The sequence below is a fragment of the Empidonax traillii genome, unplaced genomic scaffold (genome assembly GCF_003031625.1).
Source record: "Empidonax traillii isolate 1590-97213 ecotype Southwest subspecies unplaced genomic scaffold, ASM303162v1 scaffold465:size698125, whole genome shotgun sequence".
NCBI lineage: Eukaryota > Metazoa > Chordata > Aves > Passeriformes > Tyrannidae > Empidonax > Empidonax traillii.
The window spans coordinates 299311-311596 of NW_020955658.1; the positions used below are offsets into that span (position 1 = coordinate 299311).

Genomic DNA, 12286 nt, shown 5'->3' on the forward strand with positions numbered 1-12286 from the left:
CCCTGGCGCTGGGGCTCTTCTCCTTCGCAGCAGCTGCTGCTGACCTAGCGGGAGGGGAGGAGGAGGAGGAGTTCAGAAATGTGCTCACCCTCAGCCCCATGCCCTGCACTCCTGCAAGCCCCTCACTGCCCTGCCTGGAGCTGGCCCCGTGCCCTGCAGCGTGTCCTGAAGGCAGAGCAGTTACCCTGCCTTGAGGCACACACAAAGCAGGGTATGGAAAGAGGGAAGGGAAGAGTTGTTTCTCCAGTCCTTCCAGGGCATGGCTGAAGCTCAGGGCTCCTGTGTTGCCCACTGAAGCAGCAGCAGCAGCAGCTTTGAGAGGAGCAGCTGGCTGCCAGGAAGGCTGGGGAAAGGTCCTTGTCCTGGCAAACTGGAGCAGAGGCTCCCAGCCAGGGTACACCCACACAGAAGGTGTTTCCTGGTTCTGTTGGGTTGTTCCCCTGCTCTCTCCTGCTAGTGGGTCTGTCTGCAGAGCTGAGATCCTGTGGCACCCATTGAGGATGCTGCTCCCAGCCTGGGCTTGGCGAGGCAGGGGGCCCCTGTCCCGGTGCTCCCTTTGAACAGCCTCCATGTTGTGTGCTGTGCAGGGTGAGGGTAAACGTGCCCTCCAACCCTGTCCTTTGCACCCTCCTCTCCCCTGGCTCGTCCTTACAGGCCTGCGTTGGCAGGGGCTGCACCCTTTGGCTCTGACATGGCACCCTGGGCCCCACCCATCCTTCTCCGGGGGGGGCAAAGGGCTTTGTGCTCCCTTCCCTGGCCTCAGTGGGCACGGCTGTGTCATGGGAGGGGCAAAGGGGAGCTGAGCTTGGTGCGCCCCAGCTTCTGGCTTGCCATGGACTTGGGGTGCCTGTCGGTGTCCCAAGAATGAAGGTGTGGGAGGGCGGTCTTGGGTTGTTCCCAAGCTGGTTTCAAGCACAAGGGTTTGTTTCCTTGGCTGAGCTCGGTGAATAACCTGCCTCCAGTGCAAGGCAAAGCCTGGGAGGGGCCAAGCCCCCGTCAAGAGGAGCTGGTGGGCTGGGGGGAGCCGGCTGAGCCCCCAGACCACATTCTCCTGGGGAGAGCTCCGAGCTGGGGTGAGGAGGGTTTCTCCCAGCAAGAGCTCTTCCTGCAGCCACAGGGTGCTGTGTCCTACTGCGTGGGAGCAGAGCTCCCGGGGATGTGAACTGGGAGCTGTTTGCCTTGGGCTCGGCCCAGCGGTGCTTTCCAGCCTGGTGCGGCCAAGGAGGGCCAACCACCCCCGTGCTGCGCAGTTCCGACTTTCCCTTCTCTTCCTCGCCCCATCCCGCCTGCCAAGCTGATGACTACGTGGGCAGGGAATGCTATTAAATGGCTTCCTCCAACGACTGCAGCAGCTGCGGGCAAAATCCCTGTGGGACACCTGCGTGAGGAGCTGGACCGACTCCTTCCCTGCTCGCAGCTGAGCATCTTGCCCCCAGCCCGGCCCTGGGAGGGAGGCAAGGGCTGTGCCTGGGACTGGCCAGGACCGGGGGAAGCTTTGGCAGGAGCGCGACAGTGGCCCTGACTCCGTGCCAGGGGAATCCCAGCGCTCTCTCCTCACAGGCAGCAGTGCATTCCTTCCCACGCGTTTCCCTGGGAGCACTGACCTGCTCTTTGATAGCCGGTTTCTCTGGTCGACCCCTGGGGCGCCCAGCAGCTCCCGGCACAGACACAGTGGCTCTCCCAGGGGGCTCGTGGGGCTGGCAGGCAGGAGGACAATGTCCCGTGGCTCTTGTCCGCTGCTCCTGGCAGGAGCTCAGCCCTGAAGCATCCTAAGAGGACATCGTGGGCTTGGACCAGAGGGAGCAGAGTCCTGCTGACCTGGAGACAGCCAGGAATGCCCCAGCCCCTCTGAGGTTTGTGCTGCAGTGCAGCCCTTGCACAGGCGCGTGCTGGGGAGCACTGGGATTACTCCCACTTTGAGTGCCTCAAAATTTCCCTGTGCACGTCCAGCCCAGTGAGCACCCTGAGATACCTGGCCAGGAACGTCCAGTGCCCTGAGGGTGCCGGTGTTGGCAGAGCAGAGTGCCACAGGGGCCACGTGGGCATCCTGAGGACTGGAGTGGCCACAGACCAGAGTTAGACCAGCACACTGGGGCTCCTGGCTGGGGCAGCAAGGCACCCCAAGGAGCAAGAAGGGAACTAGCACCCTGGGGACACCCGGCTGGGTGAGCTGAGCACCCTGGGCACAGCCGGTTGGGTGAGCTGAGAGCATCCTGGAACACCCAGCCTGGGCTTGCTGAGCACCCTGGGGACACCTGTCTGGAGCAGCCAAGAACCGCGAGGAGCAGGGTGAGTCAAACCCCCTGGGGACACCCAGCCGGGCTACCTACCTACCTACCTACCTACCCTGGGGACCACCTCCCGGTCTCGCCGCACGGCCCGGGGACACCCACCGGGCTGTGGCGGCCAAGCGAGCACCCGCGGCGGGGCAGGGCCGAGCGCTGCCGGGGCCGTGCGGGGCGGTCGCTCGGTCCCCGCTCCCCGCCCGGCCCCGGCCGCCGCCCCGCCCGCTCCCCGCGCCGCCGCCCCCCGCCCGCCTCCCGGGAAGCGCGGGCACGGCCCCGCCGCCGCCGCCGCCCGCGGGTTGACGCGTCCCGCGCCCGCGGCCACGCGCGCCGCGCCAGGTGGGTCCGCGGGGCCTCGCGCGGGGAGGGGCGCGGGGGGCGGCGGGGCACACACGGGGTACCCACGGCCCCGCGCGGGGACGCGGCGCGGGACGCACACGCACACACAGCCCGCGCGCGGGGACGCGGCGCACAGATCCCTTCGCTGGGGACGTGGGATGCCACCCGCCCCCCACTTCGCGTGGGGACACTGCGTGGCGCCTTCGCACGGGGGGGACACGGCACGGGTCATGGCACGGGTTCTTTCTTCTGGGACAGGGCGTGGGGTGGGGACACGGCGTGACACCCCCCCCCTCTCCTCTGCTGGCAGCGGGACATGGTGTGGGGACACAGATGGGGCCCCTTCTTTGCTGGGACATGGCATGGACCGTGCGGGGCTCAACACCCCCCTCCACAAGGGGACACGCTGTGGAGGATGCGGCAGAGGGACATCCAGGGCTCCTTCCCCTGGGGTGACAGCACGGGGACATGGCACAATCCCCTTTGCAGGGGTGTGGGGACATGGCAGGTCCCCTCTCTGTGTGGGGACCCAGCATGGGTGGCCTGGCCACTTCACCAGACCTGTCCCCCCAGCGGTCCTTGGCTGAGGCCAGACTAACTCACTGCTGGGATCATGGGGCTGGGCTGGGCCACCCCTTCCCCTGGAAATCCCCTGGGGGCGTCACCAGGTAAGTCGTGGTAGCCCTGCCTCAAACGGCCACAGTCACCCACGGCTCCAGGGCCACCCACAGTCCTTGGACCCCCTAGACTCACACGGGGCTGTCCCTTCCCCTCCCTGGGGGCTGCAGCCCGGGCACCCGCCTGCCCTGGGGCTGCAGCCAGGGCTCTCTTCCCTCAGATCCCCTCTCGCAGTCCAGGGAGGGTCCTGCACCCCTGGCAGCACATCCCTCCTGGCACCCTGTGATGGCCCCGGGACCTGCTGCCTCCCTGCCACCAGCTGGAGAGGAGAAGCCAGCGGGGACTGCCGAGAAGGGGGACTAATCCCCCATCCATGGCAGGGGGCAACCGCCCGGGGCTACCGGAGAGCAGCCCAGTGCCCGGAACCTGCGCCCGTCCCTCCTCCCCCCACCGTCCACGCCGCTGCCCAGGAGGCTCCCGGTGAGCCCCAACCATGTAGGCGCAGCCTGGGGCTCCGCCGATGGCCACTGTCAACATGCAGCAGGGCTACGCGGCCGTCCTGTGTGAGTAGAGCTCGGGGACAGGGGGGCTGGCCTCGGGGTCACCTCAGGGGGTGTCCCCGAGGGGGCTGACACCGCTGGCTTTGGCTGCCCAGGTGTCCTGGCTGTGCTGGGGCTGGAGGCCACCGCGCCGGGCGAATGCGAGCTCACCCGCCTGCTCCAGGACAAGCTGCGGTACGAGATGCGCCTGCAGTACATGGTAAGCCCAGGTTTGGGGGGTGGGGGGCACACATGGCATTTCAGGCCCCCGGATTGCTCCAGGGGGGACGTGGGAGGGCAGCACCCGGTGCTCTACAGTGGCCAGATGCTGGGGTGTGGGTTTTTTTAACCGGGGGCAACTTGTGCCAAACGATGCACAGAGCTGCTTCTGCTGGGGGCTGACCTCCTCAAAAAGCTTTTCCACGAGCACCTCATTGTCATGCCGAGGCTGGCAGGGATGTCCCCCTGGCACTTTGCCCCCTGCCTGCCTCCATGCTCTGCTCCATCTTTCCAGAAACACTACTTTCCCATCGACTACACAGTCCAGGTCCAGTACGAAGAGGTGCTGAGGCCCTCCAACATCACCCGCCTGGTAAGACGATGGCAGGGGACAGCCCGGTGGTGGGGGCGCTGCAAGGACCCACGAAGACTGTGTGAGTCTCACCTGGGACACCCTCTCGCCCTTTAGCGCAATGGGACAGTGTCGGAGACAGCGCTGCGGTACCTCTGGTTCCACGTCAGCTCCCAGGCAGTGCTGCGGATCCGGGAGGTGCTGCCAGAGAAGCACCCATCCTGGAAGTACACCCAGGAGCTGTGCCAGCTCTTTGACGCCCTGGGTGAGGAGTACAGCAAGTACCGGCAGGTGAGGATCCCCCGCGGCCCCCCAGCCCAGCCCAGCCCCACGTCACACACACGCGTGTGCTGGGAAGAGATGCACCCACAGCCACGAGCCCAGAGGGGGGCACACGGACACCCCACTGCAGGCGGGTCCTTTGGGAGGGTTGGCAGGGACAGGGGGCAGGACAGAGGTTGGGAGTGGGGTTTGGGGCCGTGGGGCAGCACCGGGAACTGTCACACATCTGGCATTGGTGGTTCAGTGGTAGAATTCTCGCCTGCCACGCGGGAGGCCCGGGTTCGATTCCCGGCCAATGCAGCAGCTGTACATTTTTCTTGCCTTGCGACCCTTGGGAGGCGGGAGCGGGGAAAAGAGACTGTCACCTCCCGCTCACGGGGTGGCACTGCCACGGCTGGGTGGTTGCGGAGGGATCAGGCAGAACGTGCCCCCGAATTCATCCCTGTTTTCCCGGTGGCGGTCCTGCCTCTCCTCCTGTCTCGATGGAGCTGCTGAACCGCGAGGCAGCTGCGTTTGTGCCCTGTGTGTGCGTGCCCTTTCACAGCTGGGTCACCAGTGTGAACCCTCAGTGTGTCTGCATTCTCCTGTGCCGCGGGGCGGGTTCTGCAGCCCCTCTGAGGAGAGAGCGGGCTGTGCTCGGTTATCTCATCAGGCGGAGTGTGTTAACTCTGAAGGGTCATTCATGACGAGCCCTCCTCGCTGCAGGTGATATGGAGGCAGCAGGAAGAAGCGCTCCCGCGGGCTGGAGCCCCGGTGTCAGAGCTGCCTGTGTGGGTGCTCCCTGGGAGGGGGTGTTCGCTGCTGGCAGTGCCTCTCCCAGCCCAGCGGTTCTGGGGGTGTGTGGGGGAGGGCTGGGCTGAGCTGCACATCTGGCATTGGTGGTTCAGTGGTAGAATTCTCGCCTGCCACGCGGGAGGCCCGGGTTCGATTCCCGGCCAATGCAATCGTTGTATTATCTTGTACCCTTTTGTCCCCCGGGGGGTGCCAGGGGGCCCGTGGTGCTCCCTTGGGTCCCGCTGTCCCCTTGGCCCCGGCACTGTGACCTTTGTGGGGATGCTCAGACTCCAAGGGTGGCAGGAGTAGCAGCTCTGCCCGCAGTGAGTGTCCCTGGCTTGGTGGCATTGAGGGGCAGTGAGAGGAGACGGGGTGGTGACAGCGAGCATCTCAGCTGCATGGCAAGGAGGGACCGACTCAGTGACAGCAAGGTGTGCTATATCCCTAGCTTAGGAGTAATGGCAGCTCAGAGGTGCCCAGACCACAGAGGTGGAGCTGTGCTCAGCTCCACATCTGGCACGGGTGGCTCAGGGGGGTTGTTTTGTGCCCTGTCCCCAAGAGCCCGGCTTTGGCTCCCGGCCAGGGCAGCTCTACGTTCTTCACCTCTGCAGCCTCCAGCCCCTCCACCTGACTCGGACTCCCTACAGCCACGGGCTGCACCCCAAAATGGAGGTGTTTGGGTGCTGGGTGAGGGTGGCCTGTCATAGCTGGGTCTCCAGTGAGAACCCAAAACATGGCTGTGTCGTCCCGTGCCACGAAGCAGGTTCTGCAGCCCGTCCAAAGGACTTGTGAGCTTTGCTTGGTGGTCTCATCAGAGTTTTAACTCTGAAGGCTCATGACAAGCCCTCTTTGCTGGAGGTGATGTGAGGCAGCAGGAGGAGGTGCTCTGCTGGCAGGAGCCCCAGTTCACAGCCAACGGTGCCTGTCCCTGTTGCTCTGCTGGGTTTGGGACGATGGGGCAACCCCAGGCGATGCTGCACATCTGGCATTGGTGGTTCAGTGGTAGAATTCTCGCCTGCCACGCGGGAGGCCCGGGTTCGATTCCCGGCCAATGCAATGGTTTTATCATTTTGCACCCCAGTGTCTCTGATTTGGTGGCAATGACAGGGCTGGCTCGGTTGCAGTGAGGACCCCTGGTCCAAGGCAAAGGGGACTGCATTGGGAGGGGAGGTGCAGCTGCATTTGGGTGCTGGATGAGCATGCCCTGTCACAGCTGGGTCACCAGAATAAACCCGCAGTGTGTCTGCATTCTCCTGCGCGTGGGCCGTGGGTCCTCTGAGGAGCTTGCAGGCTGTGCTCAGCTGTGTCATTAAGGTGCTGGCCTGTCCCTGCTGCTCCAGCCCAGCGGTTCTGGGGGTGTGTGGGGGAGGGCTGGGCTGAGCTGCACATCTGGCATTGGTGGTTCAGTGGTAGAATTCTCGCCTGCCACGCGGGAGGCCCGGGTTCGATTCCCGGCCAATGCAGCAGCTGTGTCATTTTGCACCCTGGGGGGACCTCGGTGACATCCTGTTGACCTGTCCCTGCAGACAGATGTGGAGGCGGTGGTGGCCGACCTGGTGAAGCTGGTGCACAGCGCGGGCGCTGAGAGCCGGAGCAAGGCCGTGCGCCCCAAGGCACTGCTGGACAACTGCCTCAAGGTCATGCGGATGCTCTACGGAGTGCCCTGTGAGTTGGGGAACAGGGAGGGCGCCAAAAATGGGGGCCCTGACTCATCAGATGACACCTGTTCCCTCTGCTCAGGTCGGTGGGAGTCCACCTAGCGCTGCAGAAGACCCTTTGCTCAACACCTTCTCCTTGCCTTGGAGCCTCGGATGCTGCCTCTACTCTGCCACTCCCAGCAGAGCCCCGGGGGGGTTCCCAAGGAAGGTGCAAAGGTGGGACAAATGCCACCTCTTCTGGGACCAGATATCGCTCCTTCCAGGACCGTGGGACTGTTCATGGCCATGGGGTCTTGCCCATCCACAATGCCTGGCACCTTCAGCACGGGGGTGGGGTCGGACACAGCCCCCCCATGACGGGCAGCTGTTGGGGGGGACACTCTGCCCTCCCTGCCCACAGGCAGGGTGAGGGCATCACCCCGCTCCTCTTGGTTTGTACTTTTCCCTCAGCTTTCATTAAACACCAGTTAATTCTCTAGCATTGCAGCTCAGCTTCCGACCGGGTCCTGGGAGCCTCCGGCCCTACCCAAAATAAAGGACCAGCAAAGAGAACCCCCCCTGCCTCTACTGCTTCCTCTTTTGGGGAGGAGGTGGCACCTTTTTTGATGTCGGCTCCCTCCCTCACCACTGTGGGGGAGAGAATCACCCTGATATATGGACCCCCAGAGCCACTGCCTGCCAGGCTGTCTCCATCAGCTCCGGCTGCTTCCCCAGCAAGAGAACATCTGGATTTGTTTGTTGTGCTTGGCGGCGCAGAGAGGGCAGTGCTGGAGGGCCTGGGGGCTGCCTGGCTGCTTCCCCCCTTCACAGCTTACTTAATTACCCTCATCAGCTATTACAGACCTTAATCAGTGTATTCCTTGCTGAGGGCTGCTTAGGCTTATGAGTCTGTGGGCACTGCAGCGTGAGTGGTGGCAATGTCTGTCTCCCTCCTCCTCCTCCTCCCTTCATGCTTAGCAATGGTTCCTGTTTATATAAAGCCCACGCAGAGCTCATATAAAGCCCACCAGTGATGATCCACCACTTGATAAAGGGCTTTAATTATGGGGACCCCCCTCTGCCATCCTCACTGGCTTTAACAAAGATTCCCCCCGCGTGGTCCAGAGATCCACCAGGGCTGAGCCCCCACCCCCCACTCACGTCAGGCGCGGGAATGATCCTCCGTCCTCCTCCACCGTGGGAAAATTGAAGCTGTCCCAGCAAAATGACCCTGGCCAAGCTTCCCAGAGTGTCCCCCCAGCAAATGGCTGGGCCAGGAGCTGCCAGAGCCCTGCAGGGCCAGCCCACTGGAGATATTGCGACATCTTCCTCCGCTCCCTCTTTCGAGGGATGGCTTCAGAAACGTCCAGAGCCGCCACCGAAGTGGCTCACGCGAGGGGAGTGGGAGCCTGCTCGCAATATTGCCTGGTGGACAGTGAGGTGGGGTAGATTTATGTCCCAAAAGATGTTCCTGGAGATGTGCTGGGACTGGGGAGATCTCCCCACTGTGAAATCCTCAGCTGCTGGAATAGGAGGAAGGGCTTTTGCTGCCCTTGGGCCAGCAGTAACAAAGCCTGGCAGCATCCTTGGGGTGGGCACGGAAAAGCTGGCTGGTTTTGGGGTGGGCAGGCTCAGCAGCGCCAGAGTTGGGCTGTGCTGAGGCTGCCCCATGGACAGTCTGGGAGCTGTCTGGGATGTCCCCAGGCCACCAAGCAGCAGAGTGAGGATGCCCAGGGAGTTCCCTCAGTCCCAAGGGGTGTCCTGGATACAGAAGCACACTTGGAGCACCTTTCCCTCTGCTGCCCTGGCACAACTCAGCGTTCCAGTGGAGCAGCAACCCCAGCTCCCACCCCGCAGCCAGGGCATCCCTCCTCTCCACCCCCACAGAACCAGAGTGAGCCTGAAAATGGCAGTTCATTAGCTTTAATTAGTTAAGCTCAGGGGACGGGCTCTGCTCTCACCAGGGCAGCCTCTGCCCTCTCCAGTCCCAGAAGGTGCCGTTGCTGGTGGCCGAGAGCTGGGCCAGCAGGCGCAGGACACCCCGCACGCTCTGCTCCACCGTCACCGGGCCCTGCTGGACCCCAGGGAGGGGACAAAATGAGCCAGGACCCCCCACCCCAGCACCCCCATTCCCATCCCATGGCGTGGTGGGATAGCAGCTCTGGCTGGGCTGGGCTGGGCTGGGAGGTGGGTTGGGTGGGTTGTCCCCAGCTTGTTGCTGTAAGGATGGAGGGTAATTTTTTGGTTCCTAATTAAAAAGTGACTCTTTTGTCAGCCAGTGCAGGGTGAAGGGGCAGCCAAGTGCAGGGCCGGGGTGCCCTCTGCTGACACACCAGCGGGATGGGAAAGGAAATAAAAAGGCAAATAAAAAAGGGGAGGAAATTGGATGGTTTTGTGGGAGAGCCTGGGATTGGCTCTTTGCTGTGGGGGTGCAGCCACCCCAGGACTGAAGGGCACAAGGGGGAGTGCCCAGGAAAGGGATGCCCCTGGGAAAGGATGTCCATGGGAAGGGATACTTCTGGAAAGAGATTTATTTGAGAGGGGGTGTCTTTGGGAAGGGATGACTCTGAGATGTCCGTGGGAAGGGATACCCCAGGAAGGGACGCCCCTGGGAAGGGATGACCCTGAGAAGGGATGTCTGTGGGAAGGAATGTCCGTGGGAAGTGATACTCCAAGAACAGATCCCACTGGGAATGGATGAGCCTGAGAAGGGATGGCCTTGGGAAGGGATGACCCTGGGAGGGGATGCCACGGGAAGGGATGCCCGTGGGACTTTGCTGAGCTAGGATGGCCAAGCACCTGCCATCACTCACCATGCCCCGTTCCAAGGGAGGGGTCACACAGCCAGGGTCCACAGACACGCAGAGGATCCCGCTGCTCCCGTACTCCAGGGCCAGGCACTTGGTGAGCATGTTCAGAGCAGCCTGGGAGGACAACCCACACCCCCTCACCATCACCAGCTGGCAGTGCCAGGGCCCGTGGTGGGGGGAATCTTTCAGGAGGTGACCCCCAGGCTCCTCCCCATCCTCCCTGTGGCAGTACCTTGCTGCAGCGGTAGCAGATGTCCTGCCTCTCCTCCCAAGCCTCCGCCACCTCGATGGAGCCCAGGATGCTGGAGATGTTGACGATGGCAGCTCTGCTGCAGCTCATCTCACGCTGCCCTTCAGCCTCAGCCGCTTCCCTCAGCAGGGGCAGGAAGGCCTGCAGGGGATTGGAGCTCTGGCATCCCCATCCTCTCCCTCCCTGTTCCCAGCATTTGGGGCAGGGGGTGCCCGTGGGCTCACCTGGCTGGTCTGCAGGGGCCCGATGGTGTTGGTGGCGTACACGAGGCTCATGTTCTCAGCCGTCTCGGTGGCCAGCGTGCTGCGGCGCGTGGTGCCGGCGTTGTTGATCAGCAGGTTGAGCCCAGCACTTCCCACCTCCTCCCGCACCTTCCCGACCGCGGCCTTGATGCTGTTGGGGTCCGTCACGTCTGCAAGGGGACAGGAGCGCTTTGGGGACGGGCTGGTGGCGACATCCCCGAGGAGATGCTGTAGGACAAGGCAGGAGGCAGCTCTCTGGTGCCATCAGTGACCTGGTTCAGCTGGGCCCAGCTGAGGGATCCGCCTGCTTGGTGGCATTTCCCGGAGCCGCCCAGGGTCGCAATTAAATCCTGAGAGGCTTCATCCGCTTCCCGCCCCAGCACTTACCCAGAGGCAGGACGAGGACGTTGGGAAAGCCCAGAGCCACCTCATTGACAGCCTACGTGGAGAGAGCAGAGCGGAGGAGGTCGTGTGGGGAGGGGGTGGGAACAGAGTGGCCCTGCATGTCACGGCCGACAGGTTCCAACAGGATCCAGCGGGAGCGATTTGGGGCGAGTCGCCGCTCCCCTGAACCGCTTCAAATCCACCGGCAGCGACAACCCCAGCAGGGGGGCTGCCAGCAACACCCCCCCGCGCTCCCCGTCACGCACATATCTACGCCAAGAGAGGCAGAATAATTACACACATACATATTTAATGCACAGATAGGTGTTTTAAATATTTTATATAGATATATGCGCATTTTTGTGCTTCATATATATATATATATAGAGAGAGAGAGAGAGAGAGAGAGAGAGAGATGTATTTTGTATGTGTTTTTCCAGGCCATTCCTCATGCAGGATGGTGACGCTCAGCACCCCAGTTCCAGGTGGGATGGTGGCATCCCCGGGCACCCTCCCCAGAGCTGACCTCTCCCTGCCCCCCCTGCTCCAGTGGCCTCCCTACCTTCCCCTGGGGGTCCAGGCAAGCAGCGAAGAGGTGCCGAGGTGGGCTGGGCTGCTCCAGCAATCCCTTCAGCAGCGCCAGCCCCAGCCCCCCATCACAGCCGGTCAGCAGGACGCTGCCCACGCCAAACCCCTCCATCCCCGCCGCTCACCACGCCGGTTGTGCCGCCCCAGCAGGGTTTGGCAATCGGTAATCCGGGAGGTGGCAACGCGGGTGCTGCTGGGATGGGTGGAGGTGTGGGGGGCACCGCCTGCACCCCCTCTCCTGGAGGGCATGGATGGGGCAGCAGGATGCTCTTCTGCATGCTGGGTCACCCATCACCTTGACCATGGGGCTGTCTCAGCCCTCCATCCCCCAAAATACCCACTCCCTCCAGCCACGGGCACCCCAAAGGGGCGAGAGGGCCTTCCCAACCGTCCCCTGTTTTTTGGGTGAGCCCAGGGGACCGGAACATCCATAGGAGTGCAGGCGAGGCTATTAATTACAGTACAACCTTTATTAATACTGGAATCTTCACAGTGCATTCGTTACTTGTAGCAGTGACTATGGAAAACAGGGAAGGGGTGTAAGGGGGGGGGGAAGAGGGGAATTACCACCAGAAAAAAAAAAAAAATTAAAAGGAAAGAGGGAATGAAAGAAAGAGAAATAAACTTGGCAGAGGGATGGGGAGGAGGGGAAGCGGCGGCAGAGGCGGGAGCACATTGGGTAAAAAAAAATAAAAAAAAAAAAAAAAGAGTAAGGACCAAGTTAACAACAGCACCAGAAAAGTTACTTCAGTCGAAAGACAGGTCAGGTTTTTTTTCTTTTTTTCCAAGGAATTTTTGTTTTCTGTACAAAATAAGAGACCCCCTCCCTCCCTCAAACCCAAACATTTGTCACTTGGCATCAGCGGTTCTGGGCAGGAGAAGGGGAAAGGGGGAGGACTAAATGGTTATTCCTAAGGGGAGGGCTGGGCTGGGGGGGCTGCGAGGCGACAGACAGCGGGGTGGGGGT

At 62.5% G+C, this 12286-nt stretch overlaps 2 protein-coding genes and 4 non-coding genes across 8 annotated transcripts; 5 read left to right on the plus strand and 1 right to left on the minus strand.

The window, feature by feature from the left end:
* Window positions 1–2145: 2145 nt before the first annotated feature.
* On the plus strand, window positions 2146–7618 carry IL34 (interleukin 34). 3 transcript variants are annotated; one of them, XM_027895697.1, is made up of 7 exons: window positions 2146–2289; window positions 3597–3805; window positions 3898–4001; window positions 4296–4373; window positions 4470–4643; window positions 6935–7073; window positions 7149–7618. In XM_027895697.1, exons 2-7 carry the CDS (start codon window positions 3763–3765, stop codon window positions 7166–7168), a joined length of 558 nt encoding a protein of 185 aa, XP_027751498.1. In that variant the 5' UTR covers window positions 2146–2289; window positions 3597–3762; the 3' UTR covers window positions 7169–7618. The 3 variants fall into 3 exon arrangements, with proteins under 3 accessions (XP_027751498.1, XP_027751496.1, XP_027751497.1); XM_027895695.1 differs by lacking the exon at window positions 2146–2289 and adding an exon at window positions 2606–2624 and having other exon boundaries at window positions 3463–3805; XM_027895696.1 differs by lacking the exon at window positions 2146–2289 and adding an exon at window positions 3274–3292 and having other exon boundaries at window positions 3463–3805.
* On the plus strand, window positions 4864–4934 carry TRNAG-GCC. Its single transcript has one exon. It is a non-coding gene; the product is annotated as a tRNA-Gly (tRNA).
* TRNAG-GCC lies at window positions 5507–5577 on the plus strand. The gene has a single exon. It is a non-coding gene; the product is annotated as a tRNA-Gly (tRNA).
* TRNAG-GCC lies at window positions 6394–6464 on the plus strand. The gene has a single exon. It is a non-coding gene; the product is annotated as a tRNA-Gly (tRNA).
* On the plus strand, window positions 6801–6871 carry TRNAG-GCC. Its single transcript has one exon. It is a non-coding gene; the product is annotated as a tRNA-Gly (tRNA).
* A 1384-nt stretch (window positions 7619–9002) lies between the features above and the next one.
* On the minus strand, window positions 9003–11431 carry LOC114063448 (C-factor-like). The gene is made up of 6 exons (XM_027895723.1): window positions 11294–11431; window positions 10735–10786; window positions 10330–10517; window positions 10088–10246; window positions 9859–9969; window positions 9003–9116 (listed from the first exon to the last, which is right to left on the minus strand). Exons 1-6 carry the CDS (start codon window positions 11429–11431, stop codon window positions 9003–9005), a joined length of 762 nt encoding a protein of 253 aa, XP_027751524.1.
* Window positions 11432–12286: the final 855 nt, after the last annotated feature.